The sequence below is a fragment of the Cygnus olor genome, chromosome Z (assembly GCF_009769625.2).
Source record: "Cygnus olor isolate bCygOlo1 chromosome Z, bCygOlo1.pri.v2, whole genome shotgun sequence".
Taxonomy (NCBI): domain Eukaryota; kingdom Metazoa; phylum Chordata; class Aves; order Anseriformes; family Anatidae; genus Cygnus; species Cygnus olor.
In genome coordinates, this window is record NC_049198.1 from 9,883,943 (window position 1) to 9,900,002 (window position 16,060).

A 16,060-nucleotide genomic window follows, 5' to 3' on the forward strand; every position below is an offset into this window, starting at 1 on the left:
GAAAAATGCAAACTTTTTTTTTTTTTCCGTTCTCCTCTTGACCCACAAACAATATTTTATTTTTTTCTTCTCCTGGTTATTTCCCCAGAGGCAGAGCTGGGGTGCTTGGCGGGGGAGCAGCTGAGCCCTGCAGCCGTCCCCAGCAGGATGGGGTGGCATGGAATGGGGGGCATCCCTGTGGGAGCCGGGTTGGGCAGCCGGTGCTGTGGCTGGAGGGGTTTTGGGATGGAGAGCAGGAGCCGCTGCGCTGTCACCCGTCCCGTTGCCAGCACTGACTCAGCCGGGAGCTCCTCGAAGTTGGGGAGGCCCCGCGGCAGGGGAGGATTTGGGACAGCGTGGGGCTGTCCCCGTGGTCCCTGGGGCTGGGCCGAGTCCCGGGGCTGAGCCCCGGGCTGGACGCAGCCGTGCTTGGATGCATCCCTACTGGCAGGGATGCAAGGAGCCGCAGGGAAGGGTGAGCTCTGGCATTGCCTTCTCCCCTTGTTTATTCAGGTTTAAAATTAATCTGACCTTCCCCCGCTCAGGCTTGTGCAAACATTGCATGTCCTGGGGCGGGGAGCTCCCTTTGGATGTGTTTTCCCCTGGCTTTTGCTGTCTCCAGGTGAGGTCCCCCTTGGGGTGCCTGTGGGTGCTGGAGTCACAGCAGGGTGCCCGCTCTTGCCATGGCTGCACCGGCCCTGCCATCACATGGGGATGGGAACCTCTGGCTGTAAAGCAGGGCACGGTTAATCCTCCGGACAAACACCGAGCGCTGCCCAAAGCCAGCTGCCGGGGGAGAGCTGCCAGGAGGCTGGGTGCACAAATCCAGTGTCGTTGGGCCGGGCAAGGGGAGGCTGTGGTGCTGGCAGGAGGTGCCAGTCGTCCCCCATCCTTCCTCTGCTGTCCCAGCCTTGCTGCTGTCCTCCACCCTCGGGGCCTCGCCAAATCTCAGCTCTGTGCTCCCCGGCCACGCTGGGACGTCTCCAGGCTCCTGGCTGGGAAGCGGGGAGGAAGGGAAGAACGCGCGCTGCGCCGGGGCCAGTCCTGACCCAGAAGTGCGTGCTGTCACTCCCTGACTCATCCGGCACCTGATTTTATTTTTATTTTTTTCCCTCCCCTCCCCGAAGCGGCGTGCTGCATACCACAGCGGTGCTTTTTATAGCCCCGAGCTGCAGCCTCGGCACGTTCCCAACCAGATCCCTGGCACCAAGGGGGACCTGGTCGGTGCCAGCCGTACCAGTGGCAGGGACGCCATCCCCGTGGTCCCTGCAGCGTTACAGCAAGAAGACAGCGCGGGCAGCAGAGGAAGATAATTAAACCCTAACCCGGAGCCACACTCCCGTGCTGCGGAGGCGTTTAAAGAGCCAAATTAGTCACCCACGTGCCACGTGCCGGCTGGGGCCGGTGGCTAGCGGAGGTGGCCTGTCCCTCACCATCCCCCCCCAGCTCTGAAGGGGCTGTGCTGCTGTTAGGAAGGTTAGAGGGAGGCCAGAGGTTGCTGCCCGCTCCCTGGGAGCATTTTTACGAGCTCAGGAAGCCTGCCGGCCCCGCCGCCCTCCCACGCGCCTACGGAGGAGGCCACTGGGGCTGCCGCCAGCTCCCTCGCAGGCCGTGCGTCTGGAGCGTCCATCTGTCCATCTGCAACACCGGGCTGCGTGCGGGGCCGGTGGGGTCCCGCGGGGAGTGGGGTTTTGCAGAGCCGGGGCAGCCAGCCAGCGGGCAGGGAGCGAGGAGCCTCGTGGGGAGCAGTGGAGGGGAGGCGGGGGGGGACCCGCCGGCACCGCGCGTGCTTTCTCCAGACGTGATTTCACCGCCGCAGGGAGGGAGCACAGCCAAGGGACAGGCCCCGCTCGCCCCGGCGGCACCCAGGGCGTTAGTCATTGGGGCCGAGCCATGGCGAGGGGGACGGGGTGTGCCCGGGGTCCCCGCGGCACGGCGAGGGGATGGGAGGCCCGGTGAGCCTGCGGTTCTGGGGAGCTGCCAGGGAAAAGGCGGAGGGAAGGAGGGAGGGATGGGGGAGGCTGCTGGGCTCGCAGCCCATCGTCCCCCTCCTCGCTGCCACGTGGCCGGGAGCCGCTCGGGGAGGGGGCAGAGGGCAGCGGCTGCGCCAAGAAGCCAGGTGTGCGCCGGGCGAGCAGGTGGGGAGGGGATGGGATGGGATAGGGGCACCTTCCCGGCTGGGGCTGCTCCTTCACTGCCTGGCTGCTGCTTTTTGCAGTGGGGCATGGTGTTGGGGAGGCCAGCACATGGGGGAAGAGATGCTGCAGGGAAACTGCATCCATCACTGGGGATGGATGTGGGGTCGAAGCTGCCCCTTGCTGTGCTCTGGCAGCCGCAGCTGCTCTCCCAGATCTGCACCAAGGGAGCTGGGTGGGGGCAGTAAAACCTTGCCACCCCCCATCCATATCTCTCCTTCTTCCCGACCTGCCTGTTGGTAAATGCTGGAGCCAGGCCCGATGCCAGGTGGTGCAAGCAGAAACTCTGACCGGCCTCTCCTTCACCCCTGGGGACCCGATACCAAGAGGTTTCCTGTGGGCAGAGCAGGACTTTGGGGCAGGAGAAAGGGCAGGCAGCGAGCACCGGGATGGGATGTGCAGGTTTAATGACAAGGGCAAGCTGCATTTTTAACCCCACACAGCGGGCCGCACGAGTGCTTTGAAACCTATGTCTGCCCAAAGGTGCTGGGCTGGCTGCGCTCCTCGAGCATCAGCAAAGGGGCTTGTGCCAAGGTGCTACCGGTCTGTGGGGCAGCTGATGGTGGGCACGGGGTGGCCCAGGTGGATGCCAAGGGGAGGCTGCTGTCCCTGCCCTCCCCAGGACATGCTGGAGCTGTGACCGCGCGCTGGCTGCCCCAGAGCCGCTCGCGAGCAGTGCTGTGGAGCCGGCCAGGTGCCGAGCATGCCGGGAGAGGGGAAAGCCTCGGAGACTCGTTCCGAAACAAGGCTGCCCTTTTATTCTTCTTTACGACTACGTTTTAATATCCACAAACACCCCTCCCTCCCCGGGCGGCTGCCAGCAGAGCCTGCATCGCCTGCGCTTGGCCGACCGAGAAACCCCGGCCAAGCCCAGGGCCCCAGCGCGGGAGAGAGTATTATTTTTTCCCCCTCCTTTTTAATATATGTTTTCTGTAGATCTAATTGGAAGGGGTTGAGCCCTGGCCAAGGCAAACACACCTGAGGGAGTCTTGCCTTGCAGCCCCCATCTGCTGTGCCAGAGGCTCTGCTCCCCACGCAGCCGCTGCCTGGCCCCTTTATAGGGGAGGGGGCTGCTGGGTTGGGTTTGGGGGGGACTATGGAGGAGCCCCAGTGCAGGAGGAGAAGGCAGCACGGCGTTGCACCGGCGAGGCTTCCCGGGAGATGGTGCAGAGCTGGCAGGGGACCCCCCTTTCACAGAATGACCCCCACCCCGCCTGGAGCCGAGGTACCTCCCCACCTGGGGTCTGTGCCCACCCGGGGGGAGGATGGAGCGGGTGCCAACCCTCCATGTGTGTGCTTCGAGGGGTTGCAGCCCCCCCAGCCCCCTGTGTGTCCCACTGCGGGGGGATTATGGCAGCAGGGTGAGGGTGTAGGGGCTCCCCGACGTGCCCCGGTGTGTGTCAGGCTGCGGGGCCACCTACCCGGTGACACCCATCCAGGGACCATTCGGGAAAGCGAGCAGGGGACATTAACATGCCAGGCCACCACAATGGCTTGCATTGACAGCCAAATCCCAACCCGGCTGAAGGTCGGGTGTTTGTTTAGCGCTCCGATTCCCCGCTTTGTTGCCTTTCTTGGGTGGGCTTTCCCGCTCAGCTTTCCTTGCTGCAGTTGTTGCAGGGGCCACCCTGGTGCCCCCATTGCCGAGGGGCTGAGCAGCACAGCCAGGTCCCACAGCACGTCCATGCTAGCCAGAGCCGAGGGCAGCTCGTGGGGGTCTCCACTTGCCCACCCTGGGCTCCCACCTCTTCTTCTTGGGGTTAAAACTCCGTGCCAAGCACCTGGGGTGCCCACCCTGACCGTGTGCTGGGTGGCACCACCACGGCTCATCCTGGAGGAGCTTTCCTCGTCCTCTCCAGGTGCCATCTCCCAGGGATGTGCAGGGGATGAGTCTGTGTCCCTGCTCCATCCATGAGGAAGGATGCTGGCCCCAACCACAGTGTGTCATCCCCTCCTGCTCACCCTGCCCAAGCTGGCATGGAGCGGGCTGCAAACTGCTGGGGGAATTGAGGTGCTTCATCATTAAACTATAAAAAGCTGGATCCATCCCCACCAGGAGCTTGCTGGCTCCCTGCAGGTGATGGGCCGTGCCAGAGGAGTTTGCACGGGCTGGGACATGCCGGCGTTCCCCCTCCAAGTGGGGATTTTTGGGGTGCTGTGGCTGCTGAAGGGACCTCGGTCCCCCAGCCGGAGCCAGGGCTGCGCAGAGGGCAGCTCGAGCGTTTCGCGAAGGATTTCAGAGCCGTCCTGGCCTTGATTCAAAGCAGGCTGAAACGGGAACATTTCGAAATTCTTTTGGATGAGGAAAATTCCACGGGCAGCCCCCCTCCGGAGAAAGTTTGGGATGGTTGAAATGTTTGGAGAGAGAGGCTGCTTGCTTTTGTTTACTCTGAACTATAACATTGGATGGGCGGGGTGGGGGGGAAGAAAAGGAAAAAAGGAGACAATGGGAGCTTGTAAACAGAGCCGTCCCCGAGCAGGGCCGGGGCGTCCCTCCAGCATCGTGGAAGGAGATGTGTCAGCACGCTCACAACTTTGCCCTGCTTTCCCCCCTGCTCGGATACGCTCACACTTAATCTTTCAGGAGCACTTTTTTTTTTTTTTTTTTTTTCCCCTGCACAAAACGATCCAGCCGGTGTTTTTCCAACCTTCTCAACTCACTGCCCCCGTCCCCTGAATGTGGCGGTGGCCTCCTCTTCTTACACCTCCTGGTGTAAGCCCTGTGCTGTGGCTGCTTGTCCCAGGCGGAGGTGGCAATGAATTGGTGTGGCTGCAGGGAACCTTTGCTGTGGCAGCATGAGCAAAGGGGCAAAAAAGAGCTTGTGGGCATGAGGGTCTGCAGCTGCTGTCCCACCCCCCCATGCAGGTGCCACAGCACACAGAATTCATGGTCCTTTGGTGGTGGCTTTATTTGGCTGCCCGGGTGGCTCCCAATGACACCTGAAATCCTCCTCCAGCCCAAAAGGGATTTTGTTTTGCAGAAGAGTGACAGCAAATTGCTAGCTGTGGGAGCATGTGTGCCATTGAAATGAAACGTTACCAGCTCCTGAAAGCAGGCAGTAACGGCGAAATGTTTATTTTGGACCTGCTGCCCCGCAGCGTTTTGGCTGACCCGAGCGCCTTCGTGCCTTGGAAATGGAGCTGTGCCCGATTGCTCCCAGACACCAGCGAGCCCCTGAGCACGGGGCGGGATGGGGCCATGCTGCTTGCTGCACCGGGCAGGGACGCGCTGCGGGGCCCCTCTCACCTGGCTCCAGGCTCAAATTCATCTGGAGCAGCCAGACCAGCTTCCCAGCACCGAGGTGCTGGGCTTGCATGGGATGCTCACGTATATGTGCGTGTAGATACACATATGTGGATGCACATGCTCTTAATCGCAGCTCCAGCATCTGCCCCTCCAGCATGCTCTCTGGGGATTTTTAATTAAGGCCAGGCACCGCTTGCCTCTGGGTCCATCGTGGCTTCCTTGTGCTGCCCCTGCCTCCCCCGATGGCAGCCCGGGAGAGCCGGGCAGCACGAGGGCTGGACTGCGTGGTGAAACCCTTCAGCATCCAAAAGCAAAGCAGATTCGGCAAAACCAAGCCTGTACACAGCCTCCAGCACCTAGCTTCAGGAAAACACCCCAAATCCAAAACTCTCCTGGGACAGAGAGTTTTCCTCTCCTTTCCTGCCCTGCTCTTATCCCAGGCTCACCAAGGTCTCTGCGAGCAAAAGCCCAGCGGGTCCCACCCCTGCCCTTGGGTCTGGCACAGGCTCTGCAGGCACAGTAGGGATGGAGCCCCCCCAGCCACCTCCCATGGGACCCCCCTCCATCCCTTGCCCTCCGCCGGCCAGCTGTCTTTAGGGCCAGATTATTTTTAGGAATTTCTCCAGCGTGCAACTTAGGGCGAGGCAGGGAGCCTGGTGCTGGGGGCTCCTCTCGCCCCCCCCCCCCCCCCCCCCCCCCCCCCCCCCGAATAAAAGGCTGCCAGCTGGCAGGGCTTGGGGGCTGCTGGCTGCTAACAGAGCCCTTGCTGTTTGGCCCCTGCCGATGCTTCAGGTTACAAGCCGGGAGCCAGAGACTTCTCCTTCCGCGGGCTGGGGCAGGGGAGGGCGCGGGCGAGGGGCCGGGCGGAAATCGCGGCGCTGGGGTGGGAGTTTCCCAGGGTCAGAGCAGAAGCCGTCCCGCAACGAAGCCGCCGCAATGCCGAGGGACGGGGTGGCCACCTGGTCCCCCAACACCGGGTCCCGTTAGTAGCTGCTGGCCCCACGGAGAAGCGAGGTGCAAGGGGTGGCCCCCGGGCGCGGGGAGCTCGGGTTTGGGTAGCGGTGGGGCTGTGGTTAGTGGGGCATGGCTGGGTTTGGGGTGGTGGTGATGGGTTGGATGGAGATGGGTATTTGGGGTGGGAGTGGAGCAGAACACTTCCCTGGGCTGCGATGGGTTTAACCCCGCGTTTGGGCTGTGTTGGGGTTAGCCCCACATTTGGGCTGCGTAACCCACATTTGGGTTGTGCAGGCTCTAACCCTGCATTTGAGCTGAAGTGGGGGTTACTGGACTGCACCAGCCTCCCAGGGAGAGTCTGCGGCTGGTTTTGCTGGTTTGTTCGGGGTTATTCCCGCAGTGGGTGCTGTGCTGCGTGTGTGCATGAAGAGGTGCAAAGGGAAGCAGCACTTTTTGGGGTCCCCAAGGCACTGCACGGGCTGGGGACAGCAAGCAGTGGTTAACCCTTGGACTCGGAGAGCTGTGGGTGAGGAGGTGCTGTGGGCACTGCCAGCAGTCCTGGGGGCAGCGTATGGCTCTGGTGGCTCCAAAAAGAGGGGAGGGGGGGGACATGCCTCCCTCCCTCCCTATTGGCACCCATTGTTTGGCTTTCACCAGGCATGCCGTGGCTTGGTGGGTGCCAGAGGCACGCTCCCCAGGGGCCTCGGGTACCTCCCCGCCTCCGCCTCTCCTTGTCCTCAGATTTGGCGAAAAGCAAGCAAAGGATGAATGCAAATAAAAAGCACTGAAAATGCGGGCACGACAGCTGCTTCCCAGAGGGCGAGCCCCGGTGCAGGATACGGCCCCTTCCAGCTTGGTAAGGCAACGCAAGAGGCAGTGGGGGCCATGTGGGTGCCGCAGGTTTGTGCCCCCTCCACATCGAGCCGTGCTGTCGGGTACAAAAACCTCCAGCCTTTCACTCGCATCTGGAGAGGAGACGGTGTCAGGGTGTGCAGGACTGGGGGTCACCATTCTACCCTCTGCCTGCCCCAGCTTTGCTGTGGGACCGGGATGCTGCCAGCTTTCTGGGCAGGGCAGCAGCACGGGCAGGGGTTCAGGCCACGCTGTGCCTCCTCAGAGCAGGGCACAGTGCTTCTGCAGGACGGCCAGGAGGAGGGGGGTTTAGCGGGGCGCTCCCCGCCTGATCCCGAAGGAAAACAAGCTAAAGAGGGACATTCCTGCTGCTTCAAAACGCCACCGCCCTTGGCCACGGGAGCGGTTTCCCACAGCGGGCACTGGTGGAGAGCAGGGGCTGGGCAACGGGGCCAGGGATGCTCGAGCACAGGAGCGCAGCACGATGGCACAGCCAGGGCACTGGAGCTGGCTGGTGTCACACCTTGCCTGCTGCAGGGTGGCATTTTGCAGGTGGGTGACTCCAGAAGCACCCAGCACATGGTGGGCAGAGCTGCCAAGTGCTTGTGTTGTTTTTTTTTTTTCTCCCCCTACATCTCCATTTCAGTGATGCTGCCCCAGACCACCCTGTGGAGGGGTTAGGAGGCACTGTGGGTCTGTGCACTCAGTGGGGAGCAACTCGTGTGTGCCCCCAGCTCTGTTTCCCTCCTGCCAATGCGGTATCGTCTGCATGTGTCCCCCCCGCCCCACCCCTGGCTCTGTGTGCGTCTCTTCCTCTTTGAAGAGTGACTTCAAATGAAGCAAAGCAAAAAAAAAAAAAAAAAAAAAAAAAAAAAAAAACAACACCAAAACCACTGTCTTTCAAAGCAGTGAGTGCAATGGAAAGTTGGCCTCCCCCAGGAATCTGCGCCGAGCTCTGCCAGGCCACTGTGGGGCACGGCACAGCACGGCCATGCCGAGGGGACTGTCACATCCCACATGTGCATCGGTGCTGGTGCACGTGGCTGTGATTTGGGGGGGGGGGGAGGGAGGGGGGCAGGACATTTTGATTTGTAGCATTTTAAGATGCTGCTGCTGATGGTTTCTGCAGGATGGGGCTCGCGGCAGGACTTGTCCCACAGCTCCCCAAAAGCCTCAATCAGAAAATCTTTGGATGGGCTAAAAAGTCACGAAGTGCGCTGCTCGCTGTCGTGCAATCCCAGCCATTGCCTTTTCCCAGCGTGGCTCTGGGAACTGGTGCTGTGCAGCCCTGGGGGGAAAGCAGCAGCCGCTGGCCATGTCCCCACCATCCCATACCAGGACTGATGCCCAGCAGGACAGAGGGGCGGCCGGGGTGGTGCGGGGTGGAAGACAGCACCTTGCATTTTCAGCCGGTGCCTGGGTGCAATGAGAGCATCCTGTGCCAGGGCAGGGACGCCAACATTGCCACCATCCTGGGGCTGAGCCACTCACCCTGGGCTGTCCCCACTGACCCAGCCATGGTCGGGGAGGTCACCCCGTCCGGGCAGGGAGCAGCCATGTGGGGAGGAAGAAAGGCTCCGATTGTTCCCTCTGCCCAGGCTCAGCTCCAGGCCACTGTGCCGGGACTCCCTGTCCCCGGGTGCGTCACCGCCGGTGCAGACATAGCGGGGCCAGGCTCCGCCTGTGTGGGGTTTGGGAGATAGCAGTGCTGCTAAGGAAGACATCCCGACCATACATGTGTGTGGGCATTCATTTTCACATGTATTTTACCCTCCGTGAGGAATTTTGGGCGCAGAAAGCCAGGGCATCCTTCCTGCACCGAGCGGCTGCCTGGCCCCGAGTGGCTGGCCGCTGGCCACGCCACAGCACTGTTGGAGCACAAAGTCCCCGGGTCTTCCCCCGGTCTGCGGCTCCTGCCCGGTGGGACGATGCCGTGGCTGCCACCCCTCCCGTGGGCTTTTGTGCGTGGCCGTCAGGCAGGCACAGGAGGGACCGCCCCGTGTCCCGTCCTGTGATGTTCGGCTGCGGCCGGGCTTTGGCAGCGGTCAGGCAGGTCACTGGGAGCACCCCCTCCCTCCTGAGTTTTGAGGAAAAAATGAGGGGATCCGGGGGGCAAAAAGCCGTGGCTGGTCTGGGACTGCAGCAAGGCAGATCTGCTTTCACCTCTGCAGCATTTGCACAGCCCACACTTCATGAAGCAGGACAGACAGGAGAAGAAATTATTTGATTTTTAAACTATGTCCACACTAGCATGCTCTCCCTTCTCCCTGATCCCCCTGAGCACCATCCCTTAACTTTGGCCAGTGTGGTGCTTGGAGTTATTTTTGGTGTCTGCTTTTAGAGTGTATTTTAAGTCTTTTTTTCCATCACTGAAATATTTTACTTTCAGGCCTAGTATTCCCAGTTAGTATCAGTTACCAGCATAGTTTTGGCAGGGCTCTTTTCACTGATGTTTCTTGGGAACATTTCTCTGTGTGGTTTAGTAGGAAAAGCTTATGACAGTCTCATGAAATTATTTATGTGTGGGACTTGCAGTTGAGCCTGGCTGGCGTGCGCAGAAGGGTGGAGAGCAGCTCCTGCAGGTATCTGGAGCACCGTGGTGTGATACAAGGGCATCATGGTGTGATACAGGAGCACTGTGATGTGATGCAGGAGCACCATGATGTGATGCAGGAGCACCATGATGTGATGCAGGAGCAACACGTTCCTTTTCCTCCTTGCACAGGGGAGGCCAGAGCCCAGCTCCCCACCTCTCTGGGTTTTAGCACATCATCCCATTTCTTTCATTTCTTGCAACCCTCATGGTTCGGTGTGTGAACCATGGGCACCAGCAGCTCACTGAGCACAGGGGAAGCAGCATCAGCCCCAGCTCGCCGGGCTGGAGACCGGCCGCCTGCCTGCAGGACAGACACCACCAGCTGCTCCATGGCAGCTTTCCAGGGCTGGGATATTTCCCTCTGAGCTTTCAAGCCCAGGTGACTCAGCAGGACAGGGATTTACACCCACAGGGCTGCAGCATGCACCTGCCCCTGTGCCTGGGGCTGGCAGGAAGTTTACTGCAGCCCCTGGCCCCTGACCATAAGGGGTGCCCGATAGTATGGGAATGAATAAACAGCCTGCCCGATAGTGCCTGCCCTTTGTTACCGGGCAGGCAGTGTGGGGGGGCTCTGGGGAAAACACAATTCAGCTGTCTCTGTGCCTGTTGGGGCCAGGCAGGGCTGGCTGGAAGGGATGGGATGACAGTGGCTGCCCCAGATGGAGCGATGCTGGCTGATAGGGACGGGACGATGGAGGCAGGGATGGACAGGGATGGGCACCTCGGGGTGAGGACACAGACCCGGGTCTGTGGCTGGCACACACATCCCTGCCTCAGTATCACCTTACTTCTCACCCACGGACAGTTCTCCCTGGGCACAGAGATGACAAACAGCCCAGGAGGGCACAGACTGCATGGACCAGCCCTAATGCCATCCACGCATGGGAAGTGAAAGGAAGCCGCAGCCATCCCCGCTCTCGGTGCAGTCTGAGCTCTCGCGGAGCTGCTCCCCCTGCTGCATCAGCCTGTTCAGCACCAATTGCTGCCTCCAGCTGCATAAAACCAGGCCAGAACTGATCTCTTTTTGCTCCAGCTGCACCAGTGCAGGGCTCTGGACCACCCTGCTTTGCTCGCAGGGCTGGGAGCCAGCCAGGGCTCCCAGCACAGGGCTGCAACAGCAAAGAGCCCTCAATCCCTCCAGCCCATGCAGCTCTGAGCTCCTGGCCAGTATTTGCACATCACGTCTCCACTCCAGGCATGGGGAGGACTCAGCAGCCTGCACCGGGGACAGGAGTGTGGGTGTCACAGTCAACCTGCTGTCCCCAACAGGAGGGGGTGAGGTGATGGGGCAGGGTGCATGGTCCCTCAGGGATGCAGGTGCTGGCGCTGGGATAACACGCTCTCCTTTCCCTCTCTGTCCCCCCAGATGCACAGTCCCACCCGAGGCCTGGGCAGGGTGATGGTGTTCCTCGCAGCAGCCCTGGCGTCAGCTTCCCTCGCCGTCCCCGAGGGCTGGGGAGAGGAAGGTGAGCCCCCCTGGCCCCCCGGTTGCAGCAAGGCACAGCCCTTCCAGCATGAGGACACTGGGGCACCCCCAAAAAGGGCATGGATCAAGCAACCTTATGTGTTGTGTTATGTGCAAGCGCCTGCCTTAGAGATGCCTTCCCTTCCCGAAATGCAGCCCCACAGCATTGGGTGTCCCCTGGGCAGCCTGCCCCTGTAGCTGCCCACTGCCCAGCCCCAGCTGGGACCAGTCCTTCCCAGTTCCCCACGTGCAGCAGGACCCCAGGGGTGGCACGCGGGGCTGACACCCCTCTGTGTGTCCCTCCAGGTGTGCAGTACGGCCAGGTGGGGACGGACGTGACCCTGTCGTGCGCCGGTGCCCGCGCCGGGTAGGTGTTTTGTGTGCACACCATGGGGTGGTTTAACTGGTGGGCTCCAAAAAAAAAAAACACCAGCATGGGAGCAAAGTCAACGTCTCCATCCCCAGCTGTGCCTGTCTCCCCATCAGCTCTCCCCCAAAGCTTGTGGGGTGTCCCTTCTGTCCCCATCCCCTAACGCCCCATCTCTCCCCTCCCCAGCTCGCCGGTGCAATGGAGACGAGAGGGGGCCACGGCGCTGCCGGAGGGCTCGGCCATCCATCAGGGAGCCCTGGTGCTGCCGCACGCCAGCCTGGCTGCTGCAGGGACCTACAGCTGCCACAGCGAGGATGGCAGCCTCCTGCACACCGTGTCCCTGCGGCTGGGGTGTGAGTAGTGTGTCCGTGGTCTAGGTGGCCAGGGGGTGCCAAGAGGGGATGTGCACAGGTCCCCGCATGCTGGCTGTGCTGCAGGGCAGGGGACCCCTCGCTCACCGTCGCCTCCCCGCGGGCTCCAGACCTGCCGGGGGTCCCCTTTGTGTCCTGCAGAGCATCCGACTATGAGAACTTCTCCTGCTCCTGGACCTCCAGCCTGGAGACCTTCCTCCCCACCAGATACATCACCACCTATAGGTGAGGGCAGGGCACGGGCTTTGGGGTGAGAGCTGGGATCCCTCCCAAGCACAACCCCCAAATCCCGCCTGCACTCTAACCTGCACCGTGGGCTCGCTGCCTGCCCCAGAGCATCGTGGCCAAGGAGCAGGCTGTTCCTTGGAGCAGAGCGTGCTTTAGGGCACATGCACAAGCAGGGTTCCTGAGCAGTGCTGGGGTCCAGCACAGGCTCCCTCCCTCCCTGCTGGTGCCAGAGGGGGTGGACAAGAGAAGCGGGTCATCTGCAAGCCACCAAGTGCTTCAGCATGCTCCAGGATGAAAGGAGCTGGCGAAACAGTGCTGCCGCTGCTTCTAATTATCATGGCAGGCCAAATTACGGGGCTGCTTTGAAATCAGCCGGAGCCTGTAAAACCTGGAGCGGGGCCCCGCTGCCAGCCGTGCAGGCGCAGGAGGGGAGCAGGGCTCTCCTCGATTCCCCCCTGGGCACCCGTGAGTGCGTGGGCACGGTGGGGAGAGGGTAGTCAGAACCGGAGCCACGTGGAGCTGGCAGCGGAAAGCAGCGGGTCTTGGGGCTGGCACATGGGGTGAGCACAAGCCAGATGCTGGGGAGTGGAAAATAACACCACATCCCTCCAGGGCCACTTTTATTAGCATGCCTGCATGCTTGCTGCCGCTGTGCACCGAAGAGCAGCGGGCAGGGGGTGTCCTCTGGCACTGGGGACCCTCCTGTACATCCTGGTTAACCTGGGACCCCCAGCCCCCTGCTCCTCGCTGGCAGTGCTGGGCATGGCGTTAGCTCCAGTCCCTGTGCCGTGGTGCCCATGGGCTGCAAGGGGAGAGTGGGGTGTGGCAAAGCAGCCCCCCCCAGGGCCGGTGTGGAGACCTGTGTCCTCACGCTGGGTTACGATGGGGTTGGCATCATGCTGCCTCCTGTCCCCCAGTCCTCATCGTCTGCTTTTCTGTCTCTCCTCGGCAGGAAGAAATCACTGACGGGAGAAGAGAAGCGGAGGTAGGGCTCACTCCCACCCCAATCCCGTGCCCTGGGGACCAGTCCCCATCCAAAAGGCTCTGCCCCTGTCCTCAGTGGGGTCCGCAAGGCGATAACCCCATGGAGGAGCAGGCTCCCCAAGCCATGGAGCTGGGATGGGGGGGTCCCTTTGGCCATATTGGGGATCTGGGGGTGACAGGAGATGCCCAGACCCTGCAGAAGCTGTAACAGGGGTTGCCTCCTCGCTGCTGGTGCGCCGTTCTCCCCATGTGCCCCCACCTTAGCAGCACCAGGGAGCTGTGTACAACTGGGGTGGGGGGGACATGTCACCACCCCGCCTCCCCGTCTGGCAGGAACAAGAGCGGGCACGTGGGGCCATGCCTGCAGGATCCATCCCGTGCCGGTACCTGCACAGTGCACCGCTCGGAGTTCTGGAGCTCCTACCGGCTGAACATCACCGAGGTGAACCCACTGGGCTCCAGCTTCCGCCTCCTGGACATCACCATGCAGGCCATCAGTGAGTGCCTGTCCCCCTGTCCGTCCATTCGTCCCCCTGTCCATCCGTTCGTCCATCCATGGTGCAGCACAGGGGGTGGGGACACGGCCTAACAGGGTGTCCCTGTCCCCTCCTGCTCAGTTAAGCCGGACCCTCCAGAGGGCTTGGTGGTGGAGCCTGTCCCCCTGGCCCCGCGGCGGCTCTACGTGAGCTGGAAGTACCCCGCGTCCTGGCCCAAGGAGCCCCACTTCCAGCTCCGCTTTCGGCTCCAGTACCGCCCCGTCATCCACCGCTCCTGGTCCGTGGTAAGCAGTGGCCACGGGGGCACGGCGAGGGGTGCCAGGGTGGGATGGTGGCCCTGAGTTTGGGGTGTCCACGTACCCGACGTCTCCCGCTACGCAGGTGGAGACGGTGAACCTGTCCGAGGTAATCACGGACGCCTTCGCGGGGCTGGAGCACGTGGTGCAAGTGAGCGCGAAGGATTTCCTGGACGCGGGGAACTGGAGCGAGTGGAGCGCGGAGGCACGGGCCACCCCAGTCAGAGGTGCAGGGCAGGGGTCCTCACAGCTTGCACCGTCCCTCCCACAGCCCCTCCAGCACCCTGGGCTGCCCCTCTGCAGCCCCTTCCCCATGTCACCTCCCTCCCTCGAGTGTCACCAGGGCAAGCCCCAGCTCCTGGGGTCCCTTCACGTTGCCCCAGGACAGCTGGTGCCATGCACCACCCAAAAACTGGCCCCATGGCCTCAGGGGCACCCTTGAGCTCCCAGGCCCCCATCTCACAGCGAGACCCCAAGGGCACCCTTCTTTACTCCATCCTGCAATGCTACCCATGATTTTGGGTGACTGATTCCCAACCCTGCTGCCCTCCCAGACCCAGCCGCCACGGCGAGTGAAGGAACCACTACAGATGCCAGCCTGGAGAGCCTGGCGGAGGAGCCCTCGCAGGCTCCCAACCCTGAGCCCATCAGTGAGTAGAGCTGGGGGTTGTGGGCGAGGCTGGGGACTGGGGTGGGAGCAGGTCCCAAAACCTGGCTGGAGGGTCCTCGCCGAGTGCCAGGGTCAGTGGCATCCCTCGGCTGTGACAGTTTCCTGTCCCAGACCGCAGCGACCCTCTGGAGAAGATGGCCATCCTGGTCTCCCTTGGGATCTTCGCCTTCTTCATCCTGGCTGCTGTTCTCGTCATCACCATCCTCATCTGGTAGGTGGGGTTCTGGCTGCATGAATGCTGTCCCCATCCCACTCTGGCTCCCAATCCCCCAGCACGGGCACCCCGTGTCCCCCAGCCCTGTGCTAGGGTCCCAGCTGGGTAGGGGTGCAGAGCAGTCCCTGCACCCAGGGAGGGCTGCTTGGGGTCCTCAGCCACCACCTCTCCATCCCCAGGCTCCGAATGAGGAAGCACAGCAAGGACGAGACCAAACCCCACAACTTCTTGGTTGCTGCCACCCACTTGAAGGCTCTGCCGAGTGAGTGCCAGTGCGGGTGCACAGGGAAGGGCTCAGGCAGGGCAGTGCCACTGACCCCCTTCCCTCTTTCTCTGCAGGGACCCAAATCCTGCCGTGAGCCCCATCTAACCCCGCTCCGTGCACCCGCTCACCACGTACGGACCGTGACACCACTGTTGGCACCAAGGGCCCGACGCTGCACAGCCTCAGACGCTGCCCCCAGCACCCTTTGGGTGCGTGATGGACCCTAAGGACAGAGGCTGTGCTTCCAGGAGCTTTGGGCTGCCCGTGCCCACCAGGAGCCGGCTGGAGACACCTCGGACTTATGGCAACGAGCCACGCTGAGCACATGGGGATGGGGCACCGAGCCAGCCCCGCGCCGCTGCGCCGTGCCACCTTGAGGGGGACCATGGGCACAGGCTCCCAAGGGTGCTGGGCATCACTGAGCCCCCTCCACCAGCCATCTAAAGGCAGAAGGGACCCCCACCCCCCTTCTGTGATCCAAATAAATGGGGTAGCGTTGGCGCTACCCAGGCAAGACCCCTTTGCACCTTTCGTCCAGAGCCCCCTGCCCTGCTCAGCCCTTGCTGAATGCCAGCAGAGGATGCAGGCTAGTGGCTGGGGCATCTCGCCTGTCCTGCAGCAGGGACACAACCCTCTGCAGAGCCCCCTGCTTGGCGTGTGCTGCTTGGGCCCCTCCTCACACCTCGACCCGGCCCCTGTAATCGCTTCCATGTGTTGGCACCTCCCAGCCCTGGTGCTCGGCGCCAGCGGCTCCATGCCCAACCAGATCCAGATGGGGAAAAGCAAGCAGCAGCAGCGTGGGGTGGGTCTGGGGGCTCTGTGTTACCCGGGGCTGCCCGAGGCAGGATCCATCCCACCGTGGTCCCCATGTGAGGCA

At 62.2% G+C, this 16,060-nt stretch overlaps 1 protein-coding gene across 8 annotated transcripts in view; it reads left to right on the forward strand.

Annotated features, from left to right (window-relative positions):
• The window catches only part of IL11RA (interleukin 11 receptor subunit alpha), a 22,691-nt gene extending 6,992 nt beyond the window's left edge, over positions 1–15,699 (forward strand). For 3 of the 8 annotated variants that reach the window (XM_040540228.1, XM_040540230.1, XM_040540231.1), the window contains exons 2-13: positions 11,190–11,289; positions 11,595–11,655; positions 11,845–12,011; positions 12,140–12,254; positions 13,210–13,242; positions 13,575–13,738; positions 13,859–14,022; positions 14,120–14,261; positions 14,589–14,684; positions 14,803–14,915; positions 15,098–15,180; positions 15,258–15,699. In XM_040540228.1, coding sequence (XP_040396162.1) covers positions 11,190–11,289; positions 11,595–11,655; positions 11,845–12,011; positions 12,140–12,254; positions 13,210–13,242; positions 13,575–13,738; positions 13,859–14,022; positions 14,120–14,261; positions 14,589–14,684; positions 14,803–14,915; positions 15,098–15,180; positions 15,258–15,288 — 1,269 coding nt within the window. In that variant the 3' untranslated portion in view covers positions 15,289–15,699. Of the gene's footprint in view, positions 1–6,298; positions 6,436–7,054; positions 7,232–11,189; positions 11,290–11,594; positions 11,656–11,844; positions 12,012–12,139; positions 12,255–13,209; positions 13,243–13,574; positions 13,739–13,858; positions 14,023–14,119; positions 14,262–14,588; positions 14,685–14,802; positions 14,916–15,097; positions 15,181–15,257 lie in introns of those variants that run through there. The other 5 variants (XM_040540229.1, XM_040540232.1, XM_040540233.1 and 2 more) reach the window with 3 other exon arrangements.
• The last annotated feature ends 361 nt before the right edge of the window (positions 15,700–16,060 follow it).